Source organism: Sinohyriopsis cumingii, chromosome 12 (genome assembly GCF_028554795.1).
Source record: "Sinohyriopsis cumingii isolate HCF-2022 chromosome 12, ASM2855479v2, whole genome shotgun sequence".
In the NCBI taxonomy this organism is placed as follows: Eukaryota; Metazoa; Mollusca; class Bivalvia; order Unionida; family Unionidae; genus Sinohyriopsis; species Sinohyriopsis cumingii.
The window spans coordinates 128,176,363-128,197,359 of record NC_142972.1 but is presented as its reverse complement, the minus strand read 5'-3'; the positions used below and the strand labels follow the sequence as shown (position 1 = coordinate 128,197,359).

Here is a 20,997-nt window from a genome sequence, read left to right as displayed (position 1 = left end):
TAACGTACACACATGGCCGTCTAAGTATAACAATATGTAGGAATACAGTGCTCTCTCTCTCTCTCAACAATATAATTCGACACATGTCTCACTTTCGTCTAAAATGAACAGTGTTCTGTTACGATTATATACTACCATTTCACATGAAATAGTCATAACCAATACACCTAGCATATTCTTTTGATATGGCTCTACTTCACAAGAACGCAAAAGCTTATATTTTATGAGAGAGAGAGAGAGAGAGAGAGTCATTACCCGAAAGACCCCTGTGTCGATTTCATTGAGCATCAAACAATGTACGAGAGAGAGAGAGACTGTGGGGATGTTAAGATTATAAAAGTATACTTGCAAGCAAATAATACAAAACTCAAAACTCGAATGTCATTTTAATATTCACAGACAAAGAAATCAATGCAAATGTGTAACACATTACAAAACAAACGAGACTAATAAAATCATACCACTGTATTATGGAGAGGTGAAGCAATAAAATACGGTAAAACGAGTTTACTTGACACGCATATTCTAATGAAGACGCCTAGCAGATTTCGAACAGTGCTAAAATAGCCATGATATACCTAGTTTGCTCAGCATTATTTATAATACGGTATTTAGTTGGTAATGATAAAAGCACGTGACCTACATCATATGACTTTTTAGAGTGACCGATTACCGGAAACAAAATGCTATTGATAGTATGTACTTCTGAAAGAGTGATAGGTGTAAGGAGAAGTTGTTTGCATTTGTAATATGCGCTATGGAGAAAATGTTGGCATACCTCTATATTAACTTTCATGTAATATGGTTGAAATTTCTTTGGATACCGTACTTGTGAATATGCTACATAAACTAAGCACACAGCTAACCAAAAGAAGTGTACTCAATAAATAGCATGAGTTTGTCTAGAGCACACTTTAGCAGTTTTTACAATAGGGGCAACGAATTTGCCATAGTAGACAATACCAGCATCTGAAAGTGCAACGAATGAATCACAAAATATATCTTTCAAAAGGTTAAAGTTATCATCTATGACTCGTTTTAGGTGGGTGGGTGGGGTTTTCTGTTTGGTTTTTTTTGGGGACAGTTTGCATGTTAAGTTCAGAAAGTGAAAAATTACCAATTGGAGCTAGCATATTTTTTTTCGAGATGCAAAGATGCACACATGGTGTAAGGCCAAGGTGTACAATATATAACCCCAAATTACATGCATCAGTCATACACAAAAATAAAGGAATTAAAAGTACTTTTAACAAGTTCTCTTAACAATATCTAAGATATAACAAGGCCTTTTTAAACAGCCAGGATAAGCATCCTGGGAAATTCGTTTTCTTCCAAAGTCTAATGCGCAAATATGAAAATGTAGAGCGCCACCTATGTCATAACAATGTAATTCGGCACGCATGGATTTTACATAAAAGTTCCAGGATTAAAAATCGTCCAAGTTTTTATATATGGAACTAACTGCATCTAATTCAAAGCTACCGATGATACGTGCGAACATTGATACTACTGAGAACAAGATTTCATTTCAAGGACTTTATACTTATTAAAGCAGAAGTTCTATGAACCGATTTATGCCTGAACATTTTAAGAATTCCCAAACATAACAGAATATAAGAACAGTTTCGTTCGAACATCAAATTAATTCTTCAAACAGCGGTGTCTTGAAATGTAAAAAAATTAAATTTCACATACTGTTACACCCTTTGTATTACCTTATAATTAATACTCATACGGCAGTCATCTAAATAACCCAAATACATGGATATGAAATCATAACGAAAGACTTTAAACGAAACAGGAAAGAGGAAAGTGGGTCATGGGCATATAATATCACTTTGTTATATTTGTAATAAATGGACCAAGCCATAACCAAACCAAAAGTGACCAACGCCCTCAAACTTTTTAAGATGGCATAAATTTCACTAAATAGTTCAAAATACTAATATTTTTTTTTACGAATGTTCCATAACTAAAACGTCTGCACTTGACCCTTCATCAAATGGATCACATTTTTTAATTTTTTGTTTACTGAAAATGCCGCATGAGCATGCTACAGTGCATGGGATCACGGTTAGTTTGGCTTGCTGTACGTGTTAATAGTTTAATTTGAAATAAACTTGCATTTACTTGCATGCAGAAAACATTTTCAATCATAATATTTTTATTGGATTAAAATTTAATTGCTTAAATACCTGTAATAATATGACTGCCCAGTTAACACATGTCCTATGACCCTTTGACCTCACTTTTTTCAAATGGCACGTGCGGTTCTTTTAATCTACGATTAAATTATTACATTTATAAATAAGGCCTCTTGTAGCCTTGACAAGTCTCTAAATATTAAAAATGCATGAAAACGACGGATTTACGCTGATCGTGGATTTTAGCATCTACAACTAAAGCAAAGTTGCTATATGTGAATTTTAAATGGATTTGCAATTCTTGCGGATGAAGAGATATTCACTGAATTGTTGTCCCTCCACACCACCACCAGTGGCTGCAATCATTTTGAAGGTGTTGTTAAGAAGTCTCTGGAACACCTGAATTGAATTAAGTTTACAGAATCCGTTTAATGGAAACCTGATCACGTAACGATTGTCAAGATTAAAGCCGGAATTCCGAGAATCTTGCAGAGCGGAACTGAGCTCTGGAAACACTTCTTGTATCAAGTATCTTTCCGCGCTTAGGGAAATCCGCTCGCCAAGATCAGGGCTGACACTTACAGCAATGCAATCAGAAAATTCAGAGGACTCGCTGGGGAAACTCTTTGCTTCCGGTTTTTCCTGTTTGATATTCTTGGACTTGCGAATAATTTCAATCTCTACGATCATATGCTTTAGATCGTAGAACCGGGCTTCATCGTAAAGTTGCTCTAACTCGTCAAAGTCGTCGGGCAAAATGAGTCGTGAAGATCGCAAGTAGTTTAGGATGTACCGGAACAGCTTGCCATCTCTGTCAATGAAGTAGTGTTGCTTCAGTGAATCGAGAACTATCGGAATGTTTCCGTTAAACATTCGCGCCAGCCTGGATTCGGGAAACCTGCAAAATAAAGAAACACGAGAATGGTAGGCAATACAAATGCAAGATATCAGAACATTCCTTTGAAAATGAATTTGATAGAAAAAGATTTTTTAAGCGGGGACAAATTCAACAAAAGTATTTGTTTCCTAACCCACCCCGACCTAATGCATGAAATGTGATTCGTTTGATCATTAACAAATCCAAATAAATAATATAAACTCATTTGCTTTGAAATTAATCAAACAGTCTTTGTCTTTAGACGGATTTGTCTCTAGACAGCCAAGACTTTAGACCGACTAATGTATATTATAATGACCATTAGAACATAGATGATTATTTGTTTTTTTGTATGTATGTATGTATGTATGTATGTTGGGTTTAACGCCATTTTTCAGCACACGATAGGCTATACATTTCGGCCAGTATTAATGGTGGAGGAAGAAACCGGGAAAACCCCGGAAAGAACCACCGACCCACGAGAAGTTACTGACAAGCTTTCTCACATACCCACATTGGCCGAATCCGAGACTCAAACCCACGCAGACAGAGGTGAGATGGAAGTGATCCGTAACGGAGAGCGCTTTAGACCACTCGGGGCCCCCCTATGTATGTATGTATGTATGTATGTATGTATGTATGTATGTATGTATGTATGTATGTATGTATCAATGCATGCATGTATGTATGTATGTATGTATGTATGTATGTATGCATTAGTGCCGTTAAACCAAATGCATACAAAAAACACTCATTAAGGACTATAAATAACTATATTTCACACCTTACTCATCATGTAAGCGTTAGATGCCTCCCGTCGATCTATGCCCACCCACCCCAAAACCCATTCATCACCCGAAACAACAGCAAAGGTAGAAAGTGTATAAATAGCCTGACAACAATAAATTCAGTTTATGCTGCATAGTAGGCCATCCCGTCATCGCATTTTACAATGTTTTCCTTCTCGTCATCGCATTTTACAATGTATTCCTTCTCGTCATCGCATTTTACAATTTATTCCTTCTCGTCATCGCATTTTACAATTGGTTCCTTCCCACCATCGCATTTTACAATTTATTCCTTCCCGCCATCTCATTTTACAATTTATTCCATCCCGCCATCGCATTTTACAATTTATTCCTTCCCCTCATCGCATTTTACAATTTATTCCTTCCCGTCGTCATCGCATTTTACAATCTATTCCTCCCGTTATCGCCGCATTTTACAATCTATTCCTCCCGTCATCGCGTTTTACAATTTATTCCTCCCGTCATCGCGTTTTACAATTTATACTTTCCCGTCATAGCATTTTACCATTTATTCCTTTCCGCCACCTTTCTTTACACATTTTTTTCACGATAAGCCAATGATACCAGCATAATACATTTGAAGAAAGCACGGGTAAGATTTATGAACAGTCTAAAGTATATCTGCTAATTGTGTGACATAATTTTATAAAAATCGTGAGGTGGGTTTATCAGCACACAACGACATCCCGTGGAAAAAAAAAATGGTAAAAGTGTACGGTTTGCATTGTTCACTCTAAGACTGAGACAAGACCATTACATTTTTCGCCACTAATTTCATTCGTTCCCATTCACTAAAATCGAAAGTTATTTTCTGTATGGAAACGTCGTATCAGCACAATCTTTAAATTATCGATCTGTCATAATCTTTGATTTGTTACAACGTATTAAGTTATATTCGTTTAAAATCTTTCAGAGATTTAAGAAATTACAAAAATAGAGTACAAAAGCGAGACATTTTGAAGAATAAGAAAAGAAGTACAACTGTTGGTAATAGGGTTTTTGACACTGTGCATGGATACTTACACGGAAAATACTAATGAAATTTTAATGTATATTTCAGTAGACGTTACATACAGAAATAAGCAATTTGCGTTAAAAAGGCGTTCTTTTCTCCAATCACGTGACGATGCATTCCAGAATATGCAGAAAGACGGTAAAATATTGTTAACATGGTTCGACTCATCAGACAAAAATCATGTATGCATACTGTAAATTACACTCTCCATTCCTTATGTACTTCTCGCACAACAATTTTAAACTTTGTAAATAAATATTAAGACTATCACTGACTAGCCAAATTTAATTTCGGTTGTCATCTTGTTGTTTGGAGGGGTGTGTGTTTTCTGTGTTTTTTCACAAGGTGGTAAGTTGATTGTCATAAAGACAGTAAGCTACATGAATAATAGAAATGGTATACATAAATAAAAATGTACAAAGAGCCAACTGTAAAGCAACATAGAGCCAACTGTAAAGCGACATAGAGCCAACTGTAAAGCAACGTAGAGCCAACAGTAAAGCAGCATATATTTATGTTATATTTAATGTCATGTTTTGAAGGGGAAAAAACAAAGAAAGAAACATAAGCTTATAAATCATAAATGCAACGTTGGTAGAGGTATATTTCGTCACTGGTTTATTCCAAAACTTGTAGACCATTTACGACAATCTGATAAATGTATTGAAACACCAGATCAATCAAAGATTCAGGGAAACGGCGTATGTTCTTCTTCACTCTGCTCCCTTTTTCTTCAGCTTTTTGTCAGATCCATGTTGTTTTGATATCGTCTTTTGATAAAAGAGTACACACATTGACTATTTGCCACTAACTTGTTTGCTGTCGGGAACCTCATAACGCACTGAAAATACGTCTTTAGTCCTTATATGGTATCACTCTTAACTCTCGAACATAGCTTCTTTAAATTTGCTACTTTGTTCTCATTTTGCCGACAGCAGGAACATGGCACTGACGGGGTTAACAACATAGACTATGGCTATTCGCACTGTGAACCCTAAACCCATTTAGATTCTGTAGCTCCAGGCTAAAATAGGGCTTGTTAAATGAGATACCCACGTTGTGCAAACTCCCCTTAGGCATAGATTATAATAACTATTGTATTTTATCGACTGACTAAGCGAACAGGCAGATCGAAACTTTTTTCACCGGTATATGCTCACATTGTCAGAGTTAGACACCATTATGTGTGTGTGTGTGTGTGTGTGATATAAATCTGAGAGAAATTAATCTGCTACAAACCTATTTGATAGTCTGTTTTTAGTTTCTTTTTTTAATACATATTAACTGTAATATTCTAAACAATAGCTATACGATCAAACTCATTGTAGGAGGTTTCACGCTAGCCATTTTGTAAATTAATTGTATTCCTAACATCGCAATGCACTAGGTAATTGGGTATGTTGTTTTATGAGCTAAAACACCTTTTAAACGTTTTTGAAAAAAAGATTTATGTGACTGATCAAGTAAGAATAACGATTGTACTCGGTTTTCTGTGTACAAATGTATTATGTACAAATATACAAATCTAGCCACCCAGCTGAAGTTGATGCTACCATCCAAGGTGTAGAGAGGTGCATTTCTGATGTGAAATCATGGATGACACGTAACAAGCTGTAGATGAATGATGATAAAACTGAGGCCATTCAGATTCTGATCACAACAAAAAGACTTTCTCATTCACATCCTTTACCTCAAACAATAAATATCAGCAACGCCAACATTAAATTCACACAATCAGTACGAAACCTAGGTGTTACTCTGGACAGTACTCTCACATTGCACCAACATGTCATGAACATATGCAAGGCTGCATATCTTGAGCTGAGACGCATCAGCTCAATTCGCAAATATCTTTCAGCTGATGACACTAAAACACTTGTGTGTTCATTAGTACTTTCAAGACTGGACTATTGTAACTCAATTCTGTCAGGTTCATCTCAATATCTACTCCAGAAACTTCAAAAAGCTCAAAACACAGCTGCTCGGATCATACTTAGAGCACCACAATCAGAGCACACCTCCCCGCTGCTCTGTACCCTACACTGGCTATCCATTCGATCCAGAATCAAACACAAAATTTGTTCTCTGTGCTACGTTTCACTGTCGGACTCTAGTCCAACATACCTATCCGACCTCATCCATGTGTACACACCAGCGAGATACTTACGCTCCTCTTCTGACAATCGTATACTCATTATTCCCACTATGAAAACAAAGTCATATGGACAGTGTTATTTTGCATACCAGGGCCCAGCAACGTGGAATGAATTGCCCACTGAACTTAGACACAAAGATCACATTCAAGAGGGCTCTCAAAACTCACTTATTTCGACTGCAAGAACAAACTTAAAGACCTAATAATGTTTCCTACCTGAAATATTCTCAGCATGTTTTTTTTATTTTTTTAATGTTTTCTAATTTCATGGTGTTTGTTTTTGTAATAATATTATTATATGTTTTTTTTTTTATCTATAGGTGTTGTCTAATGTAAAGCGCTGAGAGCTTCTAATGATTAGGCGCTATACAAAGTCTTCATTATTATTATTATTAACGATTATACTCGGTTTTCTGTGTCCAATGTAATAACGATTATACTCGGTTTTCTGTGTCCAATGTAATAACGATTATACTCGGTTTTCTGTGTACAAATGTAATAACGATTATACTAGGTTTTCTGTGTACAAATGTAATAACGATTATACTCGGTTTTCTGTGTAAAAATGTTATCACGATTATACTCAGTTTTCTGATGAAACCGGAGAAATTCATTCAACACTAGAAATTCATGCAACACTTGGGATAAAAAATCTTGACTTGTACTCCGCCGTAACTTTGTACACTCCTCATTCTTTATGCAATACATTCATAATCTAGTCCAATGATGCTAAAATTAGAACAGAATGAACAGTTCTATACAACACGTTATAATTTTGAGAAGAAAAAAAATATTCACGAGATAAAATTCTATGTTCACTTCAATCATGATATCTGTTAGGTAAAAATTAAGATAAATTTGATACTGTTCTGGGTGTAAAATTCTTCCAAATTGAACTTCGCCAATGTTATCTTTCTTCCAAAAGATGGTATTGTAGGTTTAATTATGAATATTTTTTTCTAACTTGTATTTACTTCAAGTCCATGTCATGTTATTAAAATTTCAGCTGTCTTTCCGTTTCTGGTTATTTGACTGGTAACGTAGCAGCTGTTTAAGATCGTCTTTCAATATAGACTATTGAGACTATTTGGAATTAAGATGCATTTCTTTCACTTGCGATCATAGTTCCATACAGTTTCTAAGCTGCTTTAAGCGTATCGTCTGATGTTTTCAGATGTTAGAACTGACGCACGTGCCCTGCGGCATTTCCGCGGAACTCTATAGCAACAGAGTGACGAAAATCGTTAATTTAACATTGCTACCTCAGGCACTGGCAAATATCATTGACTCAGTCGAACTGACATGCCTGTAGGGCATCCGTTCCTCGAGATCGAAATACACTGAATCCTCATTTATAAACTTATATTACGTTCGTTTGTTTTGTGTTTTTTTATATACAAAAATGCTATGCAATATGCTTTTCCTATGCGTAGTCGGAAATTCTGCGATGTATTTTCAAAAACATCTTCTGGCGATGCAAGATTTGCAACCGGCATAATTTTATTAACAAATGTAATTATCTAAAAAAAATGCATTTTCTAAAATTACGCAATTCTAAAAAGCACATGCACTGCGCAAGATTCTAAAACCCGAACTGTATATGTGCTGCTGTTTTCTACTGTATTTTGACTTGAGTTATCAGCTTCCGCAATTAATAAGCTATCGACGACAAATGAAATAAAAATCTAATTGAACAGCCATTCCGACTGGGACTCTTAAGTTATTCAGATGCTTATAGTAATATATTCGTTGTTACTTAATAATCCGAATATAGGACAAAAGGTAACCCATGACAGCATTTTCAGGAAATTCTTTCAAAGTTCACTTCGAAGAATTATAAAGTTCTTAATTTTATGTCGGTCTACTTTTGTGCAAAGGTCACAAAAATCTAACATCCATTAAGTCATGAGCAGTTGTGTATTAATTTTGTTTCTTCATATTCCACATAAATAGACAAAGAAAGGGGCAGATTTACACGAACTTTCTTCCTTTGCCTTTTATGAAGCTTACTTCGAACAGATAGAAAAACATTTATGAATAAATAAACAATGAACTGAACAGCTCCATTAGAGCATTCATCGAAAAGCGTTTCTGGCATTTTCGGATACCCTCGAGCATTACGATGCTTTCCTTCACTTCCACTAGTTATATATGTTGTTTGTGGCAACATAGTTAAATACAGCCAAGTTGCCTGTTGAAATAAATAGACAACGTTTAAATAACAGAACAACCGTGTACATTTAGTTTTATATTTTTTGAGAAATGATGCTAAGGAAAAGTCCTAGCGGTGTGTGGGTGGAGTGTTACTTCCTCTATCCGGTACATAGGGATGTTCCGCCCAAATGTGTACATTTTCTGATCACTGTGGTTCGTCGATAGGTGCTTCTTTTCTTTAATAAATTCTTTTTACATTATTTGGGAAATATTTTTGTTATCGGTACATTAACGGTCCATAACTACGAATCAATGGATTTTTACTTTTAAGTTGGTATCTGACACCAATTAAAATACTGTAGGTAACGTCAGATACATTACACGTCTTCTTTGACATGGACATGTTTATATAACGATTAGTACTGCACGGTGATATATCGGTATCTAGTTTATATAACAATTACTATTGCACGGCGATATATTGGTATCTAGTTTGTATAACGATTAGTAATGAACGGTAATATATTAGTATCTAATTTGCTGATTAGTATATACATAGCTGTATGAATTTAAGTTTGCTTTGGTACATGATTGGATATCCTTTGGAGACCCTAGCTGCAACCCCTATCCAAAATACTACAGAGTCCCCCTCCCTCATCGGGGAAAAAGATTTTTCTCTCTAGGTAAAACAAATCGGCATATAAGGCACGGGGTTATAAAACTGTACATGCCGATAAAATAATTGTAACTCTAACCAAACAGACTAAATATGACAAAGGAAAGAATATAAAATATTGTGGCCTCGGGCAAAACCCACCGATCAGGTACTAGGTGCAAATAAAGCGATCGCTCTCTATAGAATTAAATTGCTAAATTTGAATCCCGGGTATAGCCTAAGGGAGCTTAACATTGTTCTATTCCTGCTGGTCGGATAGGTACTTGACACCTGTCTGCCTCGAAAACGTTCACTGTTGAATTTAATTTACATCAATACCCCCCCCCCCCAAAATTAAAAAAATTAACTTTTCAAGTTTATCGAGAACTCTCTCTCTCTCTCTGTGAGAGACGATATATACATGCATAATACAATGCGTCTAGATAAGTGCATACGCATGTAACTAGGAGCATGTAAGACGTATGTGTGGTTAGACAGATGGAGCAACGGGTGTATTTTGAGTGTCATATCAAGCTATGAACAATTTTTTTTTCTCCAAAAAGTAAAAGCTGACAGTATTAGTCCAATATTTATATTCCATCACTTACACAGTTTATTTTTTCTACAATATGTAATACAATATCAGTATGCGGTATGCATTGGATTCGTAATGAATGTATTTATGTAAAAGGGCTTTTGATTTGTTAGGTAATGTTAAACGTGTCTGGTGTAGTCTACGCAAATGATGAAACCATTGCCAGAATTGTTAAAGCAAGCGTAGCCATTGGCAGGGTACGCAAAGTGTGTGGGAGCACAGAGGGATAAGTCAACAAACAAAACTTAAGGTTTACAAAGCCAGTGTGTTTACTGACGCCATGCCAAGAACACAACAGTGATGAAAAATGTGTGACCTTGACCCCAATCCCGAAAGATGGAGCGGCGCATGTGTTGCGGTACCAAACTTTATAATAATTCATCCAATGTATGAAAAAAAATCCATCAAGATATTTGGGATATAAAAGTGAATCAAACAAAACCTTTAACTAAATTATTAATGCAAATTTTCTATATGAGTGTGACCCATAGATCAAATGGGCGACGAGTGCGCGTTACAGAAAGGCCTTAGCGTTAATGTGATTCACCCTAAGCATGAAGAAAACTCATCTATCGGTTCCAATATAAGCAATACAAAACTTAAAAGCATTAACAAAAAGTTCCTATGATTGTGACTATGACCCCAAGGTCAAAGGGCAAGTGCGTTTGTCAACAAATAAATACTTAGCTTTAAGACTTGTTCCAAGTATGAAGAAGTCCATCAAGGGGTTTATGTAATATAAACAAATGAAAACATTTAAACAAAACCTTATTATAAACATTATACGTCTCTGACCTTGTCAGCAAGAATGAATTGTTTCAGGATCGTAATTATTTATGCCAAGTAAGATGTATTGAGCATGTTGTATAATGAATTGTTTAAGGATCGTCATTATGTATGCCAAGAATGAGGTAGTGACCTTGTTATAGAATTAATTGTTTAAGGGTCGTCATTATGTATGCCAAGAATGAAGTAGTGACTTTGTTATAGAATTAATTGTTTTAGGATCGTCATTATATATGCTAAGTATGATGAAACCTTTGAGACTTTAATAATGTACACATATTAAAAATTGTAACAAAAGACTTAACCGTTGACAATGCAAATGACGTGTTCGGAAAAGCGACTGCTCTATCCCGCTGCCCACTAACACGGGCTCCAAAATAAAATTTGAGTGAAGTACTGAAAGGTAAAAAAAAGATTGCAGTGACCTGTTTTAGTTGCTATTTTGGGTACTCACCTAGATGCATTTACAGAAAAAGTTGTACTGCTATGGGACTAACAATGCAAGAATACTAACCCCATAAAATGGGACTAACAATGCAAGAAGTACCAACCCCATAAAATGGGACTAACAATGCAAGAAGTACTAACCCCATAAAATGGGACTAACAATGCAAAAATGGGACTAACAATGCAAGAAGTACTAACACAATAAAACAACACTGAAAGTACCCCTCCTAAGGATTTTACGTACGAAATTTGAACAAAAATATTATAAACGTAATAAAAGCCATTGGAGACCTTGTCAGGCAGGGTCTCCACAAAATGGAGACAGTCACTTTACCTGACCACAGATCAGATAGGCATCATATGACATCATTACAAAATGCATATAATGTAACCAATATCACACATAATTAACAAGTTCAAGAATAAATACTGGAGTATATACAAAACAGCATCTTCCATACTTATGGGATTTTCTCGACATAGGAACTGGTAACTTTCGGCCATCGCTGTATAATTCAATTGAGACAATCTGAAAACTCGTCATATAAAATGAAACTTTCAACACGAACAATTTGATTCAATGTACAAAACTGGAATTTTCGACGTACAATATTGAACTTTCAACTATCGCTGTGTAGTTACAAAATAAGTCTAAAAGAGCTATATACAAACTGAAATTTTCAAACACTACTGTGTAATTGAACAATACAATTTAAAAACACGACACATGAAATGGAACTTTCAACGCAAACATATTGAGTCAAAGTGTGAAACCTGAATTCTCGACATACAACATTGAAATTGCAAGCACCACTGTCTAATTCAACCAATAAAATCTAAAAGCTCGACACAGAAAATGGAACTTTCAAAAACCTCTATGTAAATCAAAACTCGAAATATGAGATGGAGGTGACAATATCAACAACTGGACTCAGCATCTGAAACTGGAATTCTCGACATGTGATATTAAAATTTAAACTGCAACTTTCTCATTGAACACAGCTCTTGTCCGCTACATCACCCCATAAAACACAACAACAAACAAACAAAAAAGCAACAACAACAAAAAATGTAACTATAAAATAAAAGCTCTTGAATGTTATATATGTATAAAAATGTTCCTATACAAAGGCTCGATATATATTTAGACACTTAAAATACAGTCCACGAGGACAAGATGAAACATTATTAACAATTGCGGTATGCGTTTACCCTTGGGCAACTAAACTCTTAGAATGTTTTTACCCTTGGGCAACTAAACTCATAGTATGCTTTTACCCTTGGGCAATTGAACGTGTAGTCTGTGTAACCTGGATTGGTCTCTTAAGTACATGCATGTATCTAGACTATTATATTGTGTCCATTTCACGAACACTGAGTTAGCAATGTATTCGTCTTCATTTCGGTCATCGTATTTTAGTAATGTATTCCTCTTGATTTCGGTCATCGTATTTTAGTAATGTATTCGTCTTCATTTCGGTCATCATATTTTAGTAATGCATTCGTCTTCATTTCGGTCATCATATTTTAGTAATGCATTCGTCTTCATTTCGGTCATCATATTTTAGTAATGTATTCGTCTTCATTTCGGTCATCATATTTTATTAATGTATTCGTCTTCATTTCGGTCATCATATTTTAGTAATGTATTCGTCTTCATTTCGGTCATCATATTTTAGTAATGCATTCGTCTTCATTTCGGTCATCGTATTTGTTTACCTTATGTACTGCATATCATCCCCAAAGAAGAAAATTTAGAAAACTATTAGATGATTAGTCGTCACATTTTACCTCACTGTCATGGGAGACGAGGAGTTCGATGTGACAAATTGTTTCACGTACCAATGGCTAAATTCACTTTATGATAAAATTCATGACAATAAAGTGGATGTTGGAAGAAGAAGAAAACAAACAGAACCCAATTCATAATTTATTTAGTATGCTGTCGAAGTGTACAAGTATCAAGGAATAATCGATACTTCGACAAAAGTTTACAATCTGGAAAACATTAGAACGAAATTTATTTATGTACAACACCCATTAAAATTATTATGAACCAACCAATACAAGTAAACGTGCAACTTACAGATGACATGGTGAGCTTTTTTTTTCTCCAAAAGACTGAAGTCTATAGAAGGCCCTGAAAATTTAATTAAACAAAATATGTTTCTTGAAAGCAGAAAAGTTGTTTGGAACCTTTACAATGTGATTAAAATCAGATTAATACTGTCTTTCACTTAGAACAGTGGAGATCTGATTTTAATCAGATTGCGAATCTTTGGGACTTTGTGTTGGAGTGAAGATCAGCCATATTCACATGGAGACTTACTTTGTCAAAGTGTCCAACGACGACGTGTAAATGACGCCGCCAACATCGATGTGTACGGGTGCCGTGTAACGCGTGGGCGTTGCGGGGCAGGGAACACCGCCCATCTTAGAGAAATGGCCATTATGCTGCAGTGATGGCGACGATGACGATGACGGGGGAGAGGACATGTTGAGCGGGTGTCCGCCGTCGGGTATTGCCACTTTCAACTCCAGTTCGGAACTTTATCTGGGAAACTATGTATGCTCTCTCGGCAATCTGTTAACATATAAAGTAGTTTGATAACTCATATGAACAACGTTTACGATAATAAACTACAAAAATCGAGGTCAGTAATTAGGGCGTGAATAAAAGTTACTGGATATGTTAAGACAAAGAGGAAGGAGGAGGAGGAAAAGGATAAGGTGCAGGAGTATTTCCCGTCCATGTAAAGTTTTAAGAAGAAAACGTGTAAATTCAGTACATGTCCAAAATAAGTTATTAGTATCAATAACTCTGTAATAGAAAAGAAGTTTTAGCGATAACTTCAACATCTGCAATAAGGAAAATCAAATTTTTCATGCGGCATTAAACCATGCACTAACCGTATTTAGTTATTAAAAGTCAGATTGCACTTGTGGACAGTGAAGGGTCCAAGATATGACCCCACCCCGAGTTCTCCCAATACATATATATATATATATATATGTATGTATGTATGTATGTATGCATATGTGTGTGTGTGTGTATGTAATTACTCTTTAGTATCAGAAGTTGGTTGTGTCGCACTTGTAAAATGACAATGTAAATTTGATAATACAACAGCTATATTTTCTTTAGATTAATTTGTGTCGAGTCCAGCCGATTCCCATTACTTTTAAATCCGCCACTGAAGAAACGTATTCATCAAATACGCATAGTAAAACGTGATTGGTCGAGGGACAGCAAATTTCGGGCAATCGAAAAGATTCCTAAACCTAAATCCATGGACCAAACAGACGTAAAAGTATTATGTTTAATACATACTACACTTTTAAAAAATATTGTTTAAATGAAAAGAAAGACTATCAAGAGTTGTAGAGATAAAACTGTGGAGACGAATTTGAGAAAAACAAAACTATATAAAAAGTATTCAAAGCCCACCCTACGCAGATAAGCGGCGTCCGCTGCAATTTCATTCGGCAGTTATTCATTCGGAATTAGTGTCAGGCGCTTAAATTTTTTTGCCGCAGAAGAGAAGAAAATTGTGAGTTAAACTTTTTTGAAATTTCTCAGACACATTTCTGTATATATTACGACGTATTAATTTATGGACGCTAATTTTCATAGGCCAATCTAATCCCTCTCTTAAAAATAAATTCAGAGGGCTTAAGAACTCGAAAGCTTGCCCAAATTTGAATCTTTTTGGAACTCTGAAACACATTATCCACTTACATTTGTACAAAAGTTGGAACAATAATTGCACCTTCTTTTTTCGCACTGGTTCATTGTCTAGTCTAGTCTGTAGTGTCTTAAATTGTTTTAAAAACTTTATCTGAACGAGACTGGTCTTGTTCATCAACGTAGTATTCAAAAGTCAAATCAGATCGATTATCGTCATGAGGATAATTAAGAAACGAAGTTATCGATATAAATATTATAAATTAAAACATTTGCTTACCGAAGATGACAGTCGGAGTCTATGACAAGCGTGAAGGTAATCCCGTTCTTAACGCGCAGAAACAGTGCTGCCAAATATATTACGGTTTATTGGTCTTCCAAACAGCACTGTACAAGTCTAATATGTGCTTTCTCATGAAATGAGGAGATATATTAAGTTCGGGCCATGTCATCACCCTGGGGCAAGATCCCTCCCTAGGAGGGCATATACATTAACTTCTTGCCCATACGTGGTATCTGCCCCGAAGGCAAATACTGAATTACGGACAACCATTAGGCTTAGGATCCTTGCCTGGAACCATGACAGATGTATATCTTGCATTTGCCCATGGGCATTTACCTCTCCAGTATCTTCCTGAGTGTAAATGTATACTGTAGGCAATTGACAAAACCCTAGGGAAAGAAAGCCGAATTTAATGAAGATGAAACTGTATCCACCCCAGGGCATGCTGTCGCCTACATCAATACAACCTGACTGCGCTGTGTTCAGTTTTGTGATTCAATCACATTCATGTACTATATTTACTATTTATACTTTCTCCTTAGCAGTAGTTAAACCTTTAGAGATGGTGAAGGGGCGTCACAAATGTGAATTGGAGCAGCTGAACACCTCCAATTACACGTTTAAATAAATTTGAAAACGGTTTTTCTTTGGTTGGTGGCAACCTGGTGAACAAAAAAAAAAATATTCGATTTTAAAATATTTTGATACTTTCATGTAATTATATTTCTCATTTGGTATAATAGTTTGCAATTAAGTGATACCAATACATCGCATCGTGCACATTACGTGTACTTTTATTTGTATTAATTTCGTCCACATGTGCAACATGACATAATGACAAAAGATGTGACGCAAAATGTTTCCGAAAAGCATATCTGGACCCAGAAGCATCATTACAGTAGATACTAACGAAGGCTACAGGAATCCAAAATAAAGCTCTTAATTCATTATGATTTAAACGGCTTTTAAAGTTGGATAATCCTCTCCAGTTCGGTAAAACCAAAATCAAGCGTTGCGCGAGACTCCAACAAGGGCAGCCGCCCAAAGCGTTGCTCGTTGCAGACATTGACTCGTGAGTATATACAATTTGTTGGCTAGTTCCCCAAATAAAGAAAATGACAATAAAATCCCAAATGCAAATCAATGAAATACTACTGAAAAAATTGTTAAATTTATGGTATTAATTGTAGGATCAGTAAGCTAACAACCGTCCTAAGCTTGTGTGGAATCTAGATAATATACTGAAATGTATGATGGAAAAGAAACAAGACCTGCTATTTTATCGTAATTAGAAATGTTTGTTTCTACAAAGTTCTGCGATAGTCGGGGAAAATTACACTATTTTGTGGAATTATGCAACCAATAATGTACTAAGCCAACAGCAACAAAGTCGTAAGAACAACAATTACAATCAAATTTTAAATCATTTAGATCTTTAATGATATCTTCCAATGGTAAAGACTGCAAATGTAATATTTGTAAATAATACCCCACCCCACCTGCAAAATGATGATAGCTAATATTTGCGTTAGTGTTTATTGTGCATCATGTACTAATTCAAGTGCTCCGCCCCTTTCTGCATCGTGGCTCGCTTTTAAGTCCCAATCTGGTGCTTCTGTTTTTAATTTCAATTTTTAGACATAATTATATTTGGATGAAAATATCCTAAATTGCGGGTTTAATTTATCAAGATACTAAATGCTTTAATTTAAATCACTGCCTTTTAAAATGCTTGACATGCTCACGTTTTCCATTTATGCACCGTGTTTTGTCCAATTGCATATATGCATTTTGCTGTGTTTTGTCCAATTGCATATATGCATTTTGCTGTGTTTTGTCCAATTGCATATATGCATTTTGCAGTATTTGCATGTCTTGCAAATGAAATGACTTGAATGTTTTATGTAATGTTGGTAAAAAGCTCATTAAAGCCTATGTTGTGTTGTTATGTTGTATTGTTATGTTGTGTTGTTATGTTGTATTGTTTTAAATCACACCGACGTTAGACAAATCTAACCTTAACTATTCATAGGATAATAATAATAATAATAATAATAAAACAACTTCTGCTAATTATAACCATCAACATGCAATCATGCCAAAATAGTCAAGTAAAAAAACAAATGAGGCCAACGTGAAACCCATGTAAAATAATTGCCACATACACCTCAAAATGCAGTACAAAAGATGTCGTGTTTACTTTTCTGTTTCATAAACATTATTAACTGGGAAAAATAACACTGAAATTTAGGGCAAACATATCCATTTAGCACAAGTGAAAACGTTTCAGCTTCGTTACGGCCATATTACACACGTGAACAAATTATCCTTGCATAGTTGGGAATAACCTCGAAGAAGCCCGATTTAGTATAGCCTACTGCAACACAGAACAGTATAGAATATGTATTGTGGGGATATTTTTCAGCATGAAATCATCGAGTTTGTTTTAAATACAGATACTTTTTTTTATATCGCGTCTTAATTTAAATAAAAAGATCGGAGAATTCGAATGGGGTGGGGTGGTTGTAATACTATAAGAAAGAAGCAGCATGCCAAGTCAAACCTAAAGGACCGGACAATATTCTCTCTTAAGTCAAGTGTACAATGAAATACTCAGATTTGAAATTCATTAATTTATGACTTATTTAAAATACAGTTCTGACAATCAATGAAATAAACGTGTTTATGGTTGTTATTGTACGAATATTTACAAACACAAAACTAGTACTGTTTCAGAATTATATTATTCTTTGGGGTTAGAAAAGTTTTATGGACACAGAGTTAGCAGATTACCTCTTCAAATGAAATAATATCCATAAATTATCCGTTCATCTAAAGGATGACGTCGTTTATAAAATTATAGACAATGAAAAAAGTTTATTTAAGGTCGGTTTGCATTTGTACATTAAGAATCTTTTTTCATTGATTGAATCTTTTCTTACTGACATACACAAAATAGCAACAACAACAACAAAGTCATTCAAACTGTTTGAAAACAACAGATCTGAGATGATGCTTTTAACTGGCCAGGCATTGTTGTCAAAGAAAAATATAAATAAACATGGAAATATAGACCTATAGATACATTTAATGTACAAGTCACCCATAGGATGGTGTTGTAAATACAGAGATTATAAACAGACTAGAGATAGCACAACAAACATGTATTTATGTAATATTTTGATTAAAACACGTGGTTATCTAATGTATAACTCTTAAAATCAACACAGGGGCATTTATAATTAGGAAACATCCCGTCCGCTTTAAATCCGCCTAGAGGTAATGAATTCAGTTCACAATCCAGATCTACAAGACTATTAACGAGTGGGTCCGGCAAGTTGTTAGACTGTCCATTTTTAATAAATCTTAAGAATTTATGACTTTTGAATTAAAATGATATCTCATTGTCTAATTCGTCGTATCCGCTATCACAGGCAATAAAACTACCAATACGCCGTGACTGTACCGAGTTAACAGACAACGTCTTCGCAGTTTGCTTCCATGTAAACAACAAATTCAAATTGAGGAAGCTGACGTATGTGATATGAATGAATATATCTCACATTTAAAAGTCCAAATTATACTTACCTCTAAAGAATAAAGTATATCCCCTTTATCCTGGCACTGCTTACTTTAATCTCCAACCTTCTGTAAGGCTCAGTCTCGCTAAACTGAGAATATTGTCGGTAGGCTGGGCACTCCCGGGTATAACCCGAGGGCATGTTTCTTTCGCGCTAGATTCTCGATTTACTAGCGAGGCATGGTGGCTTAATGAAAGCAACTGCCTGCGGGTGTGGAAACCATAGCGACAAATTAACAGCAGATATTGAAGGGGCAAAATAAAGTATATTATTAAAGTTCCCGGCTAACACGACAAAGAATAGGCATGGCGTGTATTGATACATTCGTGACTTAGCACATTAAAAAAGACCTATTGAATTTGAATCAAACTCCTACATTTACAGAAGCACCTCTCTTTCACTGTTTGTCCCCCTTTCGATAAAATGATCGCCTACACAAGAATGCGCCGGCAGATCTGGATATGTGCAATTAGGAGTAATCGGTAGAACAAACAACATAGATCCTGATCTCCAGGCGCATTATACTATAGCAGATAAGGAATCCGTTGTTTGCAGTTTGACTTGACTTACAAGCGAGTATATATGGTACTCCAAGCTGTGTATCTTCAACTAAATTTGGGTTCTATTTTTGAAAACTTAAATTCTAAATTGCAGAATCTATATCGACCTATCGAGCTAGTAATCATTTAACTTGACAATAACCGGATTAAGGCCCTTGTTGGCCCTAGGCCCTTCTCTAACAAAACGACTCGCATTAACATGACTTTGACTCTTTGTATTGTGTAGGCCATAGGCACAGTTGTTACAGTGTCATGTATGTATATATATATATATATATATATATATATATATATATATATATATATATATATATATATATATATATATATTTCTGCAACTCTTAGTACATATCTGTATCTATATTATGGGCAATTTTTGTTCCATGGCTGTAAATTGTACCGATTATCCATAAAGAAGATATTGCATAGCTGACTTTGTACACGGGTATTTATTCTATTTTAAGATACCACATCGCCTGAGGATTGCATAGGATCTAGAAATAGATGCTATCAAGTTTCTAATCATAACCAGTGTGCGGTAATTTCTCATTGACTGGTAGGATCAGGTGGGTTCTTATAAGAATTATGTTATTTCCCATTGGAATGGTTATGTCACGTGAACAAGTATTTTGAAATATTAGATAGGGTAGTAAGATCTGTCACGTGGATTATATTGCGACATATTGTCGCAATACAATTTCTTAAAAGTGAAAACTAAATTGACTGAATAACTGATTGGGTTTTCTCTATCGAAATACTTCTTTAACATTTTTACCTGACAAAGGTGTTTCCATTTCGGCCTCCCATAAGTTTTTATGCTATGATTTAAGTAATTTATTTTATTTTCAATTGTATAAAGCCCATACAATTTCGCCCAAAAGAGATTTCGAGTTATGGGAAAGAGAACAAGAACTTTATCACTAAGCTGAAAACCCCTTTCCTGTATATTTCTGTCATAACTTAATATCATTTGTTACTGAGCCGAGTAAAGATTAGTCCTTGCTACGTCACAATCCTCTGATTAGTATTCTTGACCATCCGCAGAGACATGGTCAAGAATACTAATCTTGAAATCTTGAAAGGAGTTTTGTGTGTGTAGTGGCTATTGCTTCTTGAACTGCTTCCCTAACAGCACACAGCAGCAAATGGACACCTTATCCCGATCATTTCCAGTATCAAACAATATGATAGAATAATTTTTTCCAAAGTTTAATGAAATCTTTCCAAATCTCCTTCACTTTCAGGGTGATA

General features: G+C 35.2%; 1 protein-coding gene across 1 annotated transcript; it reads right to left on the bottom strand.

The window, feature by feature from the left end:
* Positions 1 to 374: 374 nt before the first annotated feature.
* LOC149787436 (BTB/POZ domain-containing protein kctd15-like) lies at positions 375 to 19,314 on the bottom strand. Its single transcript, XM_089978379.1, has 3 exons — positions 19,194 to 19,314; positions 13,967 to 14,221; positions 375 to 3,042 (listed from the first exon to the last, which is right to left on the bottom strand). The coding sequence occupies exons 2-3, from the start codon at positions 14,131 to 14,133 to the stop codon at positions 2,427 to 2,429; spliced, it is 783 nt and encodes a 260-aa protein (XP_089834505.1). The 5' UTR covers positions 14,134 to 14,221; positions 19,194 to 19,314; the 3' UTR covers positions 375 to 2,426.
* Positions 19,315 to 20,997: the final 1,683 nt, after the last annotated feature.

What these genes read in the sequence shown, in the direction of transcription:
- LOC149787436 (XM_089978379.1), bottom strand. Translation starts at nt 14,133, where the DNA reads ATGTCCTCTCCCCCGTCATCGTCATCGTCGCCATCACTGCAGCATAAT. An exon ending in TCGTTGGACACTTTGACAAA is followed by an intron (nt 3,043 to 13,966) that starts GTAAGTCTCCAT and finishes TTTATTTTGCAG; the next exon opens with GTTTCCCGAATCCAGGCTGG.